At 40.7% G+C, this 14153-nt stretch overlaps 1 protein-coding gene across 5 annotated transcripts in view; it reads right to left on the bottom strand.

The window, feature by feature from the left end:
* MYO1D (myosin ID) overlaps window positions 1-14153 on the bottom strand; it is a 158739-nt gene that overhangs the window by 111337 nt on the left and 33249 nt on the right. For all 5 annotated transcript variants that reach the window (XM_040536443.1, XM_040536444.1, XM_040536445.1 and 2 more), the window contains exons 2-11: window positions 10956-11164; window positions 10034-10127; window positions 9111-9276; window positions 7564-7617; window positions 6543-6638; window positions 5348-5464; window positions 3946-4149; window positions 2622-2767; window positions 2416-2530; window positions 1544-1714 (exon numbers count right to left, since the gene is read on the bottom strand). In XM_040536443.1, the coding sequence (XP_040392377.1) occupies window positions 1544-1714; window positions 2416-2530; window positions 2622-2767; window positions 3946-4149; window positions 5348-5464; window positions 6543-6638; window positions 7564-7617; window positions 9111-9276; window positions 10034-10127; window positions 10956-11164 (1372 nt within the window). The remainder of the gene's footprint in view (window positions 1-1543; window positions 1715-2415; window positions 2531-2621; window positions 2768-3945; window positions 4150-5347; window positions 5465-6542; window positions 6639-7563; window positions 7618-9110; window positions 9277-10033; window positions 10128-10955; window positions 11165-14153) is intronic.

Genomic DNA, 14153 nt, shown 5'->3' with positions numbered 1-14153 from the left:
GACAATGCCACCCCCTACTGAGGAATACTTCAATTGGAGATATATATATATACACATGCACTTTTTTTTTTTGTTTCCCACACTGTGAAGGGACTTGTGAAGGTAAGGACTCGAGCCTATTCTTTTCTTTTTAATATATATTTTCATTTTATAACCTGCCACATGCTTCATAAAATTCATTCCTCTTTCCCCACTGTATCCATGCAGTACCTACCCTCTCTGTGATGGAACCACTCCACCTTAGCAGATATAGCACCAATGAAGGAGCAGAAACTGAAGTCCTCTACCAGCTTACACCTAGTAACTAGACAGCTCCAGAACTGGACCACTTCCCACACTACCCCACTGCAGAGGATTTAAGAATCCATTCCCCCAGGCTTCACTGTTCACAACCGTTAGTAGTACTAAAGCAAGCAATCTGCATTAAAATATAGACACCTGGACTAGGTTTCATGAAAACGCTTGATCTCATGTGAGTCTACTCACAATGTGTTACGGCTAACACATCTGCTGCTTAAGCACATAAAATCTAGGCTAACACAGAAAGCAAGATTCTCCCTCAGCTAAAATGCATGTGGCAGACGAGGTGACAGGTGTGCCGCAGCTAAAATGCACTTAAGGAAAACCACAACTGGAAGAAAAACTGGTTATTTTATTTTCTTCCTATCCTCTGCTCAAACAAGCCACAGCCAGATCTATTGTTTATATTCAGCCTCCCTGGAGGCAGTCTTTAGCACGTATCTTATACAACGATGCTAATTTTATATTTCTGACCTACATAAAACAGTATGCTGGGCTGGGAGGGAGAAGGGGGGAACCAGCATTCTGAATGACATATTCCAAACAACGTTTCTCAGCAGACAGACATCAATAAATTAAAATTTATTTCATAAATGAAATTTGGTGTGAAGGATTCTCAAATTAATCAGGCTGGTGACCATGTTTTTGTTATGCTGCCAAGTGAGGAATAAAGCCTTTTAATTCGTACGTTGTACCAAAAACAAAGCAAGTCAAGTGGCCTGGAAGATCACAGGTACAACTGGAGATGAACGTGTTTTGTAGCCAATGACGATGAAAAAACAACCCACAGTGCTGTAATAAAGCAGAAGTGTGAATAATTTCACTGTCACTATGTATTACAGCAGCCTGGGAAGAAAGCCACGTGAGCCAAAACCGTGCCTCAATTGGTTACAGATGACATCATGATATGTCAAGGCACAAGCTCTTGCTTCTTTTATGCTCCGAATAAAATTGATCTCACATTGGACATACTTGAGCTCCCTCTACCGGATATAAAGCCATAGGAGGTGCCTTACCCAAACCCAGACCAGATGGCCTATTTCTGTAGTTGAGAGCTGCAGTTGCTCTTAGGCATTTAATTTCATACTCTATGGCAACAGTTTGAACCTCAGACAAATCTTTTTTTTGACCTCAGTCAAATTTTTGACCTCAGTCAAATCTTTTTCCTTATTCTGTTAGGTCTTAATAATGGAAAAAGCATCACATAGGATAAGAAACCAGTTCTGCGGATACAGAAGAGTACCTTTCTGCTGGAGAAGTGTGCGTGCTTCCCTAGCTTGTTATTAAGAGCCTCAAGGAACATCTCATCTGTAACTTTTCCAACATTCATGCAGGCATCATCCAGAATGGCAATGATCCCTTTGTGCTGCTGCTCTACCAGGTCAACAATGACCTGATTGTTAAAGTAATCAATCTGAAAAAAAAAATCCAAAAACAAATGAACAGGTGTATTTGTGACTTTGGCTAGTAAAAGGAGAAGTGCACCAGTGTTAGTCATCCATTGAACTGCACCATTTGTCTGACAGAAGGATCAGACACCAATCACAGGTGAAACAATCAGCTTTCAATATGCAGATTGCTAACTCAAAACTAAGTAAGCTATTCTTCTGCCACTAAAGAGAGGTGGTGATCTTCACATGCCTCACATTAATCTTGGGACCTCTCCTAAAAATCAATTGCTACATAACGCACTTTAAAATGTTTTTTAAAGTTCAACTGCATACAGTCAAAGCAGTAAAAACTAGGCATCCAATCCTTTGCATTATGAAAGGAATTTGAACAGAATGCCCAGAATTTTCCTACCCGAATATCTACAACTACACAAAATACATAAGCGTTCAGATTAGGAACTCAGCCACAGAGATGCTATGAGAAATTTGAACACAGATCCAGAATCAATTGTTTTCCAAAACCATAAAAATAGCTTGCAAGATAATGGGTTAGCTTTTTCCACAGTCTGATTTCCAGACAGCAAGCCTGATAGTACAACTGGCATAGACACAGATGTCCTATTGACTTGAACAGGAGCTTACTCGTGGACAAACTTTAGATGTGTGATCTATGCTGCTCCACTGACCTCAAACCAACCTCTCCCTCCCCTGCCAAATCACTCACATGCTTCCAGGGAATTCCCTCTCGCTGGTACTCTTCCTGCTCCTGCTTCAGAACTAGCTGAATAAAGAGCTGCTGTAGCTTTTCATTGCAGTAATTAATGCAAAATTGCTCAAAACTGCAAAAACATAGGGAAAAAAAAAAGGTGTTGAGTTTTCTCACTTGGGAAAGGAGAAGGCACAGCACTGTGCTTTAACAGTATGTCTCACCTGTTGTTGTCAAATATTTCGAAGCCATAAATATCCAGGACACCAATGACTGTGTTTTTGCCATGTATTGTAGTGTCATAGTTCTTCACTTCAATCACATCATTGATGTGCGTCACAATCCAACAAAAGAGGCGCTCGTATATAGCCTGCCAGGAAACAAACACTGAGCAATTTTGCCTGCATCTGTCTCTGTTCTTTCTGTTACATGCAACATACGGTGTTACAAAGTTTAATTCAAGATGCTGCCCAAACTAAACAAAAACCACAGATAAATTTCTGTTAAAATTGAACAATCATTGATAAGAAGAAAATATTCTATAAAAATATTTCTCTTTCTTCCAAATCTCATTTAGCTGAAGTCTAAATCTTGGAAAGGTCACTAATTATGGAGGTTACCCCATTTGATTCCAGTCTGCTTTTCAGCTGGCTAATAACTTCCACACCTGTGAACTATTTAACAATACTGAAAAATAAATCAGAGTTCAGTTATAGAAACCTAACAACTGAACACTAGCAGTAAAATGTTCCCGTACACCTTGTAAAAGGAAAATGTTTTGTAGATATAAGTATCTTCAAAGTCTACATGTTCAAAATGTACTCCAAAGCTGTGCAAACATATCATCTTTGTGGAAAAAAGTCAATAATCAAGGACGTTCAAAACTTCATCCATTCTTCCCTTATCATTTTATTTCTTAACAAAGGAAGGACAATTGTTACTCCTTTTGCTATCAGTATCCCACCTTTCCATAAAAAGGATAGCACGGTGTTTCCAATTTAAGTTCTACATGTTACTCTTCTACCCTCTACCCTTTGAATTTAACTGCTAAGGAAGTCAAGAACCATATTTTCCAAAATATTTAGTCCTATACAGTGTATTCCTTTTGCAGATGCCAGCAAGCTAATCTTGCAGCTCCCTCCCCTCTTTTGCCTACCAGAAAAGCATGGCTGATTGTGATCACAAGCTGTGTCACAGCCAGGGAAGGGGAGAGATGGTGCTGCTCTGCAGTCCCCCTATTGCTGCACTCTGGGTGAGTGCAGTTATACAACACAGGAGCACACAGAGTCAGAGAAAAAATCAGCATGAGGTAGAGACTTCCCCTGTCTGAGCAAGCACTATACTCGTTGATCCACCCGGGAAACCTACTGGGACGTGAGCATTGGAAAACGCAGTTACAAAGACAATTCATTAGTGAGAGTCCTCCTCAGGCATCACCACTCTGTGCTGCACCAAGCACAACTCTACCAAAAGGCAAAAGCAAAAGCAAAGTGTCTGAGTTACTGTCACATATAAAATCAGATGCAGAGAAAGGAAATTTAAACTCACTTTTGCAAAGGCGTCTCTGCCGTAGGTGGCTTCTTGTTCAGTATGCTGTTTGTCAATGACATCCCGACCTGTAGCTACAGTTCGGAACAAAAGAGCCTTCTCCACCATCTCAGATTTTGTTGACAGCAAGTCTGCAATGATTGACACAACCTTGCTATTTTCTATTAGAGGCGTATCACCATCCACAGAAAACTTCAAGTTCCCCTGCAATAATCAGCAAGAAATTAATTTCTCAATATTTTTATTAATATAATTTTAGTATGTCCCAAGTCCATCCACATCCCATCTGCTATTTGAGGCCTGCATATCCACATAACCACAAACATCCAAAATCAGTGGAAGCAACAAAGCCTGACTCAAAGGAATGCATTCCTGCTCAGTGTTCAGCTGAGCTTTTGGAAAACAAAAATAACATCAAAGACTTCTGGAAATCTAATCCAACACTGTTTCAAGATTCAGAGTCTAGTAATAGTAAATGGCATTAAATACACAAATTCCAAATGCAGCAGCTCATCTTCACTACAGTTCACTACAAAAACACTAAGCTGCAGTTCTTATTGCAAAGCTGTTGCCCACAAAGGTTCGGAGAATGTTCTGGGGAAGCTGACAAATCAACACTGCTAACAGTATTGGAGTGATAACGTACCACAATGGCACTGTTGCTCAATACCTGTCATGACAGAATTCGGCAGCAACACCACCGTATTACCTGCGAGTAGTCTCACAGCCTGCCAGCATGGCCTGACTCTGCCCTGCCTCCACCCCACTTCCCAGCACTGGGGCAGGACTGCGCCAAAGAGGAGAAAATTGAAAAAAAGCTGCAGTTTTCTTTGCCACCTTCTCTCTGCTTGCCTACGGTGCTTCTCTTCTCAAGGAGGGGCAAGAACTGAGCTACAGGAACACTGCACAGGGAAGAAAATTCTGTGGGTCGCAGGAAAATATGAGTGAAGGAAGGATTTCCTCGGTATCGGAATACAGAGAATTAGGAGGTCTGTTGTATCCTGCTGTGCTCAAGCTACTACGAAAGTGAAGTACCATCCCTCCCTCCAGCATAGTCACAGTGGTGATGGAGAGAGAGCACGAGGGTAGAAGGATAGCAAGGTGAGAGCTTCCTACCCACTCACTGCCAAAACCCCAACAATTTCTACTCGTATTTACAGATCCACATACTTTGTTGTATGGTTGTTTTGGGATCTGGAATATGCAGGAATAAATGTGATCTTTCATCATTACTGCAGTGTCTTATTTCATCAAGGAATTTCACTCAAACTGGAAGCTGTAAACTGCATACACTTTTCCAGCCAACAGATCTGCAGTGAGAATATTAGATCTGCAGGAAGTACAAGTGCACTGCTTGACTTCTGAAGAGCAGCCTACCCAAACCTGCGGGCAGAGAACTTACCAAGTGAAGAATGACTGCCACAATTTTGTAGACAGTCTGAATCTCCTCTTGCTTGAAGCCTATCACTTTCATGGCATCAGCTACAGCTTTGAACTCTGCACCATCATTGATGGAACACTGAGGGGAAAAAGATGTTTGGGACATGATGTGCTTAATGGTAGTGAGAAAGCAAAGACTTTGCCTGCCCATGGGCAAGATACGTGCTTCACTATTTTTCAGATGCAAGAAACTGCCACAAGATTTTTGCCTGATCCTAATCAGTCATTGTCCACTTGTATGCTGAACGCAGCTGTGAGATAGAGAAATCCATCACAGAACATTTTAATAGCTCAATACTTTCCCAGTGGAATTTGCTGTGAAAGTGCAGAAGCTATTCATAAAAAATCCGAGCAAAAGATACAAATAGTGCAGTCATAGACCCTCTGAGCAAAAGCTGCACAGCACTAACAGCAAAGTTCTGGTCAACATCTTTCTCAAGGTGAGCCTCTGTCCCCTCCCTTCCTGATCATCTGGTTTCTTTTCACTGCAGATACCTAGAGAAACTGATAAAGGCCTCTGAGCAGGTCTGCAGGTTTGTATTCCAAAGAGCATCTCAAGAAAGCAATTAGGAAATCAGGGAGCCTTTTGCCTGGACCCTGCTTCCTAGGGATGACACTAGGGACCACTCCCGACGTATTTAAAATGTTCAGAATTAAAGTGTTCTTGTTTCCTAAAAACCTTATTGGTCTGTTCCCTTCTTTGCTGCTCAGAGGCCCCTCTGAAGGTACATCAGATATGAAGAATGAATGCTTCAGTAACTTAAATGGTCCTACTGTACAAAAAAGACACAAGGAATCTTTTTTTTTTTTTTTTTTTTAAACAGAGCAGCTTCTTTAGTTACCATTACAAAGCACTAAAAGTCTGTCATTGCTAACAGGTCAAGTATCTCTGGCTGCATTTATTAACAAAAGTGATATTTCCTACAACATTTGATGTTTTTTTATAATCAGAAACAAGTGGAGTATGCACAACTACATGTGCACTTGTCTCCTAGGTCCAGAAGCTCCATTAAAAATAGCACACTGGTGTTATCTTCTAATATTTATCCCATAAATATTGGTCTCCACTTCTACTTGCTCGGTAGTACTTGAAACATTTCAAGAAGCACATACAATTTTAAAACAAGTTACCTGTAACTCACTGACAACACCCTCACCTTTAGCTGTGCTCCAGGAGAGATGTAGCTGTATGCAGATGCATCCTTCTGAAGATGTAGAGAACGTAACATCTGGTCAGAACCCCCCTGGAGGAGCTGTACAAAGAGTAAGAAAAGGTGAATCAAAATAAAGAAAATCCTTCCTTTTTCATAGTAAATCAATCATTTTTATACTAAATAAATTCTCATTCACCTGCTTGCCAAGCAAAACCATAAAAACATGAAGTTACTGCTATGCTAGAATCAGCTATGGTACCTGGAGTCACAAGCACATATTCAAAATACATGGTCTGCACTGTTCTAGGGCTCTGCCTAAGTGACTGACCTTTTGAATGGTACAACTGCCTAGAAAACAAGTCTGAACTTCATAGACCAAACGTGTACACCTGTGACACATCACCGATGTGCCCTGGCAAGCACATTTATATTCTCTGCTATACGCTGAGACCTTCCAATGGGAAACACAACATTTGTGAGAAAGGTGCTAACATGCTATCATGGACTACTGAGCACATAAAAATAAACAAAAAATAAACCTACGGTTTTCTCACAACACAAGGGAGAATAAAGGTTATACTAATAGGCTGACCATTTCCCCCAAAGGACGCACAAGGGAATCACCATAAAATATGGAAGACATTAAAAAGAACCCAAAGAAAAAAAGAAAGTGAACTCGGTGTCATAAAATTACTTCCATATGAACTAGAGGCCTCAAGAGAAAATAGAGGAATTAGACTTATTACAAATAAAACAGTGAGTCAAAGTCCAATATTCTACCCTACTTGCTTAGTTAGCCTCCTTTTAAGTTTACAAATGTGTTAATATGGGACTGGAGGGTAGAGAAAACAAGCTCTTTCCCCAGAACAGGCCTCTTCAAAAAAGCTAAAGAAACTAAGATCACCCAAGATGTAACAACAAGGGAATCCTTTGCAAAACGCATGAGAGGGTGAAAACTTTGTCTTTTGCCTATCTGTCTGGGAAACATGAAAAAAGTAATTTGCTTCGACAAAGGAATACCAACCTGGTAAAAAGAATGAAAGCTTCGTTCTCCTGGCTGTTGTACAATCACACGAGACTGCAGGGGAAAAAAATACAGGATAGGTATTTCTGGATATGGATGGCTTGCTTCCCAACACCTCCCCTTAGAAACCAAAGAATCGGTTCACCACTGCTAGAACACCTCCAAACTAACCTCATTTTACAGTAAGTTTATAATGAACATTACTAATTAGGCATGATCACGGTGTCTGAAGTCTATAATCAAAAAGACCAGCTTGTGAAACAGCTGTAACATGCTACTTCCAATCAGAAAGCCCATGTGGCAACTACAGAATTGCTTTCATGGAAAAGTCAAATAAAACATCATTTTAGTTCAAGAGTTATTTAATTGCTGGAAGTAAAAACAGGACCACTTTACTACAAACAAATGTCCCACAGCCATAGCTAGGGCCTTACAATAACCGATTCTAAAACCCGAAGACGGGCTGACCAACAGCACCCAGCCTGTGCCGAAATTAGCTCCCTACCCTAACACACAGACATTGTTTTAGGAAGCAACCAATAGCTCCATCTTCGAAGTGTTCATTCCAAATTCACGTAAAATAGCAAAAGAAAAACTGTTAATTGCAGCAGAAATTCAGTCAACAAGAAACATACCCTTATTTCACACTAAAAGTTCAAACAATGGAGCGTGAGGTGTGAGGTTGTTCTGCAAAGTCGCTGTCTATTGAATAATTGTGTTTGTACCCAAACCTCAACTGCTTTCAAATTGGAAACAAATTTAACTTGATAGAAGTCAAGAATATTAAATAAATGATCAAGACTTAGGTCACTGCAGCTGCAGCCCCATCTCATTTTTGCATGAAAGTATCATGTCTTTTTTTTTTTTTTTCAAATAAAATATTTGTTCTGGAAATAGACTTCAGGGAAATAATGGCAGAAGTAAAAAAGAAAACAAACAAAAAAGCAAGTTAGCAGATGTGGTCAAACATACAAATTAAAGCCAGACGTGCGTCTCACACATCATGAGAACTGTTAATAGACCCAGCCCAATTTCTTTACAGGGTTTTACATATTCCAGTGTTCTCAGCCACCGCTTAATGACATGAAAAAGACTATGCTTAGGATCATTTGTAACATAAAAGCATAGTTGTTAAATTATCACGCAAGGCTCAATGTGGGAACTTACAATAAGAATAAGATCTCAGTGTGGGAACTTATAAGGAGGGAGTTTTACAGATGTTAAATTCATCTCAGCTTTTATTTGGGATGCAAGACATATAGACCTATATGCACACAAGCTTCTAAGTAACACTAGTCTCTTAGATGGTGAACTCTGAAAGCAGTGCTGTTAAAGTACTTCTGCAACAGGGCAGTGCTTGTGCTTCAGCAGCGTTTCACTCTTATTAGTTCTTGGAGAGAAATTAAACTTTAGATTTAACGATATTCTGTGCCCTCATACATCACATATGGACGTACCACGTTTGAAAGGAAAACACTGTACTGGCAAAACACATCTTACTGAAGTAACTACACAGAAGCCTTTGACTAAAACTGAATTTGGCTTACCTTTTCAAGCAAGTAATTATTGATATGCCCACCTATTGGATCGCCTTTAAAATCAAAGTTGATATCCATGTATTTTCCAAACCTGCTGGAATTGTCGTTACGGTTTGTTTTGGCATTGCCAAAGGCCTCCAATACACAATTAGATTTCAGCAGTATGTTCTTCACTCTGGATAAGTGGAAAAGGGAACAGGATGAGTCCAGACTTATGTATTCAGCCACAGAATTTTTCTTCATAGGTATTTTTAGAGAAGATTTTAGTAACAACAGATACTCTTTGATGGCATATCTAGGCAGATGTGTAAAACATTAGCAATCCTGACGGACATCAGCTGGAAACTTTTCATAATGTTCCTTAGAGGTGAGCAAACGGGAACCAAATGCTCCACTGAAAACAGCATCAATCAAAATGCAGTTCCTTTACATGCATAAGTTTTGAAAACAATTTTTTGACTTCTTTTGCAAATAATTAGCTTTTTTTTTTTCAAGGTAGGTGTTAAATCTGTTTCAGCAGAAAGCCATATTCTTTGCTGCAAAAATTTTTACCCTAAGACTGACAGGCACGTGTTGCGACTCAGGAACATGCAAACTTGAAAGGTCATGGAACATGCTGCTTGTGCTTGACATAATATACTAACACACACATATTTCAGGCTAATTGACACAGAAAACGTGATTTCTAGATGCTGTTTTTATTTTGAAAGTTTGAAGGCTTGAGTTCTCCCTAACTTTTCTAAGCGATTTTAGTAATCAATTTAGTAGTCAGCAATCAATATTGCAAAATTCCCACAGTAAAAGTTTTATCTGAAGAAAACAGGTAAACGATGTAGTAATTGCATGCTGATTTGGCAAGAGACCATCAAACAAAATGGCATTATATAGTCTACTAGAGACAAAGCAACTTCACTTTTCTACAAAGCCCTTACCTTTCCACCTCAGCTCTCTGACCAGGGTTGGTAATGGCTGCTATGTACTGCATAATATATTTACTGGCCTCAGTTTTCCCAGCCCCACTTTCACCTAAGGGCATAAATACAGAAAAAGTCACAACAGAGCAAAACAGCAAAGCAAATCACCAACCAGCATCCTAATTCTACCACGCTAGTGTCTTTTTAAAGCTCAAAGTATGCACAAATAAGCTTGCATTTTCTGAATGTAGCCATAACCCTGCCTGACTGTTACTGCTATGCTGACTTAGAAGCGGTTATGATGTAAGATTTCACAGATCGGTAAAAGGCCTAGCACACAGAGGATCAAAAGGAATATTGTTAGAGGAGAAAGACTGGCATGCAGAGGCTCTGATTGCAGCAGAGCTGTGAACTGCAGTACAAGAGGCTACTGTTCAGCACCCCATCTCGGGTCTCAGGCCCTTCAGAGCTGTGAAAGCACGGGGACATCAAGGAGATGAAGTGCCAGGATCCAGACAGCAACCGTTCATGGCACAACCACTGCTCCCACTGTTAGCACCGGGACAAGCAAACAGCTCAGCCATCAAAACAGAGAACAAAACATTGATCAGTCAGCTAAGGGACAAAAATCAGCATTTCTCCAAGCTGCTGGAGACACAGGAACCCCATTCTCACTGATTATCATTCACACAGGCACAGCAAGCAGAGGCCTCACCTTCAAGTTACATTTTACATGCATAGATTAAGCTAATGACTGACACCAGCTCTTGAATCAGATAAGAAATAATTGTTGAGGTCTCCACACACAGATTCAAATGCAAATAAGCAGTTTTAAGATTAATGAAGTTTTCTAAAATGCTATCATTAGACAAATCCTTCTTCTGCCTAAGATTTCACAAAGATCAAGTGTTCATCATAAAGACAAGCTCTTTCAGCTTACCTGATATTACAATACAGGTGTCTTTTGATCGCCTCTTCATCGCTTTGTAAGCCGCATCAGCAATTGCAAAGAGGTGAGGAGGCCTCTCATACAATTCCCTTCCTTTGTACTGCTCGATCATGTCACGCCCGTAGATGTTCAAGTTTTTGTAAGGATTCATGGAAACGACCACTTCCCCAATAAACGTATAAATACGTCCTTTTTCAAACCTACCCAGGATGAGACAAAAGGGAGAAAGAATTAGTTAAATGTAGAACTTCAGAAGGTTTTCCAAGTAGCCCATTTCATCGTATGAACTCTTTAATTCATCATTGCATTGAAACTCTTATAAAAAAAAACAAAACTTAAATAAGGTCATTATCTATGATCAGTGGGGCCCAGAGAGTGTATGAGCACATCACATCAGGTCTCTAAAGTAAAAAAGACTACGAATGAGGATTAGCTTCAAATCTTACCATGTACAGAGGAAATTTCTCCCGCTATTTCAGTCATGGATGCGTGACGGAACAGATTACTGCGGTACAAACGATGACTTTATTTTTAAAGATAGCAAACCTCTGGTTTGCCAATGCAATCAAGCCTGCTTTCAGCATCACTAGGTATTTCTGTTTCCATTAGTACACTACCAGAAACAAATGGTTTTAATGAATTCTTTAGTGAGATTTACATTAATATAATTTACTGCTTCTACATCTGATGATAAGCGAAGATGAGTTTGTGATGAGCAATGGGTTTATATGTTTCACAAAGTGGATTTAAAGGCAAATTCTTTATTCGCATTCAGAGCTTGTCCAGATTAGCAGAGGTTTTGAAACCCCTCACTCAGAGCTCTAATAACATTTGCAAGAGAGTAAACAAAGATACAAGCCAAGAAACAAATTACAGCCTTTCAACTTGAGCAATTTGCTTCCACTCATCCCTTCCACTACAAAGGGCTTTTATCACTACTGTTAGATCAAAAGTGAAAGCTTTGAAAGAACCTGTGAAAACAATCCTAAATTACACCTTTCCTAAAGTCTACTAGCTCATTGGTTTTCTTTCTGGAAACAGGATAGGAAAAAAATAAAATTTGAATCGTTTTGGAAGAAAAAAAGAAGGTCTGTTCAAGTTAAAAGCTGTTTCCACAGAAAACAAGATTTTATCAGTGTTTTCTAGCAGATGAGCACACAAGGAAATTCAGATTAACAGCTGAAGAATTCACACAATATTTGCTGTAGGAGAAAAGACGACAGCAGATTTATAGATCAATCAAACCACGGCATCTCTATAAGTACCTGTGTGCATCCTGCATTTAAATCTTACAGCATTAGATGGCACCATAACACCTCCACAGGCTACAAGAAGAGCCTTCCTAATGCTTCATGGACTACAGCATAAATTCTAGCAATATTGAATTTATTACCACCCCCACGTGGTGACAGGCATGACATTTTCTACTGTTCATCTGAGAATTTTCTGCAGCATCTTGGAAGTGTTAGTTTTTAGCAGGTGTAATAAAACTCAAGAAATGCAATCCAGCAACCAGCATTCCCCTTTCTCAAAGCAATTCTGCCTCTAACTCCAGAAATAAATCACTGCAAAGACACAGGAACTGCAAAAGGTCCTTTTGTTCCTGCATTCAGTTTTGACTGGAGGTAGTCCTAATGTGCATTTCCCAAAACTTTAATTGGCTTGAAATGCAAAGATATCTTATATTTTTGACATATATGCTACTTGAAAGCTACCAAAAGTGTTTTAGAAAAGATAACGCCCGTAACAATTAGTGATACTAACTGCGATGCAGCAGCTCTTTCCTAACTACTGCAACAAAACCAATGGATAACACACAAGCAATTTGACAGAGGCTATGATGCCAAGCAGCTGGTATGCAAGTGTGGAATGAAATACTGAATCTCAGCCTATTTTTAAAAGTCCAGTTTATCCCCTCAAGGGAATAAACAAGAAGGCAAGCCACAGGTACACAGGAAGCCTCAGTCCTTGTCACTTGCCACCCCTAATTTTAATTCTATAAAGTAAGAAGCCGCTGGGAATCGTGCTGTTGGGAAGACACCAAAGGCTCAGAAGACACATGTGGGTGCAGCGAGATCTCACACCAGGATGCTCAGCTTCTGCCCTCCCAACAGCAGCAGGGCACAAGGGGCTCTGCATACACATAGGAAAGGTTTAAAAAGAAAAACCACACCGCTGCTTGTTGAGGAGATCAAATCACACGGGGACGTACATATGTAGCGGAAACCACCACAAGGTCACCAAAAACTGCAGTCTATCCCATCTCTTCGGAGGCAGGCTGTCCGCAGCAGGCGAGCTGCCCAGAGAACACGCATACCACGTCCCAAAAGTCGCTGCACAGTGGGCACGTAACCACCCCAAAAGGCATCACTCAGTGATAAAAAGACGGACACCATGGCTTCGGGAGGAGGTTTTAAGCCATACCAGAGAAGCACGGCCAGAGGATTCATGGCAAGCACAGAAAGCATAAGCCTGCTCCTTTTAGCTGCTGAGAAGAAAAAAAATAAAGCACATTCCTACAGAAGCATCGTGCCAAGTCATCACCCAGTACCCAATACTCTGACCTCTTCCTAAAGCAATGAATTATGTACACTTGCAGTAGCAGAGCACAGTTTAAGTTTCTTCCCTCGGCAGTTCCCTGTCCCTGGCTGCTTCAGAAGCAGAGCCCCCAGATTTGTGCTTGCCAAGGGTGTGCAGCGGGAGGCTGGGAGCAGGCACCTGGAGAAGGCCTGGCACATGGGGCAGCTGGTGTGCTGCCTGTCTGTGGCCACCACCCCAGCTTTAAGGCAAGGTTTATGAGGTTTTTTAGACCCTGATGAGTTGTATCTTCAGCCTCCGTGGCAAGAAGCAGACAGAGGAGGAGGAGGAGGAGGAGGGGAAGGTTCCCTCTCCAGGCTGGCAAAGGGGCATCTCGCAGTAAGCGCGGCTTTGAGGATACAGACTTTGTCAACATCTCACATTCCCATTTACCTCTATATCCATCTTCATTTCTCAGCATGGAGTTAAAATTCCAGAGCTGTGCTTAGATGTTCCTAAAACGAACGGCTGCTCCTCACCCCTCGCTGCTGATAAAGCCTCTTTTCATCAGACGGCGTAGTCCAGCGCTGCGGCGGGCCAAAAACAGCAGTGGCTGTTTTCCTAGCTGCATTGCTTTGGTGTGAGATTCTTGGTTTTCCTTGCCCGAGAAGA

Source organism: Cygnus olor, chromosome 25 (assembly GCF_009769625.2).
Source record: "Cygnus olor isolate bCygOlo1 chromosome 25, bCygOlo1.pri.v2, whole genome shotgun sequence".
In the NCBI taxonomy this organism is placed as follows: domain Eukaryota; kingdom Metazoa; phylum Chordata; class Aves; order Anseriformes; family Anatidae; genus Cygnus; species Cygnus olor.
Note: the sequence above shows the minus strand (reverse complement) of the source record. Positions and strands in the feature narration are given on the sequence as shown.